The 1,772-nt window shown below is 33.5% G+C and overlaps 1 protein-coding gene across 1 annotated transcript; it reads left to right on the top strand.

Annotated features, from left to right (window-relative positions):
- Window positions 1-185: 185 nt before the first annotated feature.
- On the top strand, window positions 186-1,223 carry MELLADRAFT_26326 (uncharacterized protein; the record flags this gene model as incomplete). The annotated part of the gene is made up of 1 exon (XM_007418767.1): window positions 186-1,223. A coding segment is annotated over one exon (1,038 nt), but the record flags the coding sequence as incomplete, so codon positions are not given.
- Window positions 1,224-1,772: the final 549 nt, after the last annotated feature.

Genomic DNA, 1,772 nt, shown 5'->3' with positions numbered 1-1,772 from the left:
GTCTTAGATAAAAAACTTTTAATATTATGTTCTTTTCACATTAAGTTATTGTACTCTTGAAACTAGAGCATGAGAGATGTAAGTGTTTTATTTTTGTATTTTGTTAAAGCGCTTAGATGGTTTTTGCACAGCAGGATTCATCTTGCGGTTGACACTCTGGGCCTGTCAGGTGGGTGGGTAGAGCAAAAGATGCTCATGTTGAATTCATTAAATCTACTCTTAAAGAGATACCTACTCCTTTTGCTGCATTAGATTCAAGTAGATCTTGGTTAACATTTTGGATTTTGAATTCCGTGTTGATGCTCAATGTGCCTTTTGAAGAAACCAAACATAAAGCTTTAGTTGATACTATTTTATCATTCCAAGATCCTAATGGTGGTTTTGGTGGAGGTCCAGGACAAAGTGCTCATCTAGCTTCTACCTTTGCTTGTACATTAGCTTTACCATCCTTACTAGCTAAATCCAAAGCTGATCTTGTTCAACGAACTTGGTCAAAAGTCAATCGAGATGGAATGTATGAATGGATCTTAACTCTCAAACAATCTAATGGTAGTTTTCTTATGCAAAAGAATGGAGAATCATATGTTAGAAGTTGTTATTGTGTATTGATCGTTTCAACTTTACTTAATTTCTTAACACCTGAATTAGCCATCGGTTTACCTGATTTTATTGCTGATAGTCAAACTTATGAAGGTGGTTTTAGTTCTGGATCAGCAACACTCAAAGCCATCTCAAACAGCCAACCACTCTCATCCGTTCCTCTTGGTGAATCTCATGGTGGTTATACTTCTTGTGGTGTACTTTCACATTTCCTTTTGAAAAGCTTATCAAATTTGATTCCAATCACCTCGATCGATTACAAAGCTTGTTGGTGTTGGTTAACAAGTATGCAAGGATTACCAATCAAAGGTGGTGGGTTTAGAGGTAGAAGTAATAAATTAGTAGATGGTTGTTATGCTTGGTGGTGTGGTGGTCTATTCCCTGTGATTGAGAATTTAATCCAAGAAGAAATCAATCAATTCAAAATTGAAGACAAAAAAGATGTATTCGAGTTTTCCAATTCATCATACAATTGTCAAGGATTACAAGAATATGTACTTTTAGCTTCTCAAGGTCAACCCATACCAGAAGGAAAAGGAGGACTACGAGACAAACCATTTATGGAAGTCGATATTTATCATGCACATTATGTACTTTCTGGTTTATCATCTTCTCAACATTTTCATCAATTCTCTTTCGATAAATTACAAGATCTTGAATGAAAGTTTAATTCTGAACTCGTGATGAAGAATGGAATTAAAGGTTTAAATGAAACTGATCAAATTGGAATCGAAAGAATGAAAAAGATTTATTTAAATTCATTAGCTTGGATAAATGTTAAAGAAAACCAATTGGTGATTGGTTTAAATGAGAATCTTATTGAATCTATTCATCCAATCTTTAATATTTCTAATCAAGCTGTTAAAGTCACTATGAATCACTTTTATTCTCAAACTTGATCTTGTTTTTTTCTTTTATCTGAAAAAGTTGTCATACGTTAATTTGTATTGTTTTTTTCTTCATCTCATAAACTTTTTTATATCTTGAAATAGCTGGAAATCGTAAATAATGTAACAGTTGAGGACTCAATCTTGTTCAGATTTTTTAGAATCAAATGGTCATGATTCTTTTCCTGACACACCATCGAAATGAGCTTGCAGAGGATACCATGCAATTTTTTTGGGCATTCAGCTTGAGTTGAGTAAATTATAGTGAAGGCTTTGAGATTGTTC

Source organism: Melampsora larici-populina (assembly GCF_000204055.1).
Source record: "Melampsora larici-populina 98AG31 unplaced genomic scaffold MELLAscaffold_105, whole genome shotgun sequence".
Taxonomy (NCBI): domain Eukaryota; kingdom Fungi; phylum Basidiomycota; class Pucciniomycetes; order Pucciniales; family Melampsoraceae; genus Melampsora; species Melampsora laricis-populina.
This window is presented reverse-complemented; position numbering and strand designations above follow the sequence as displayed.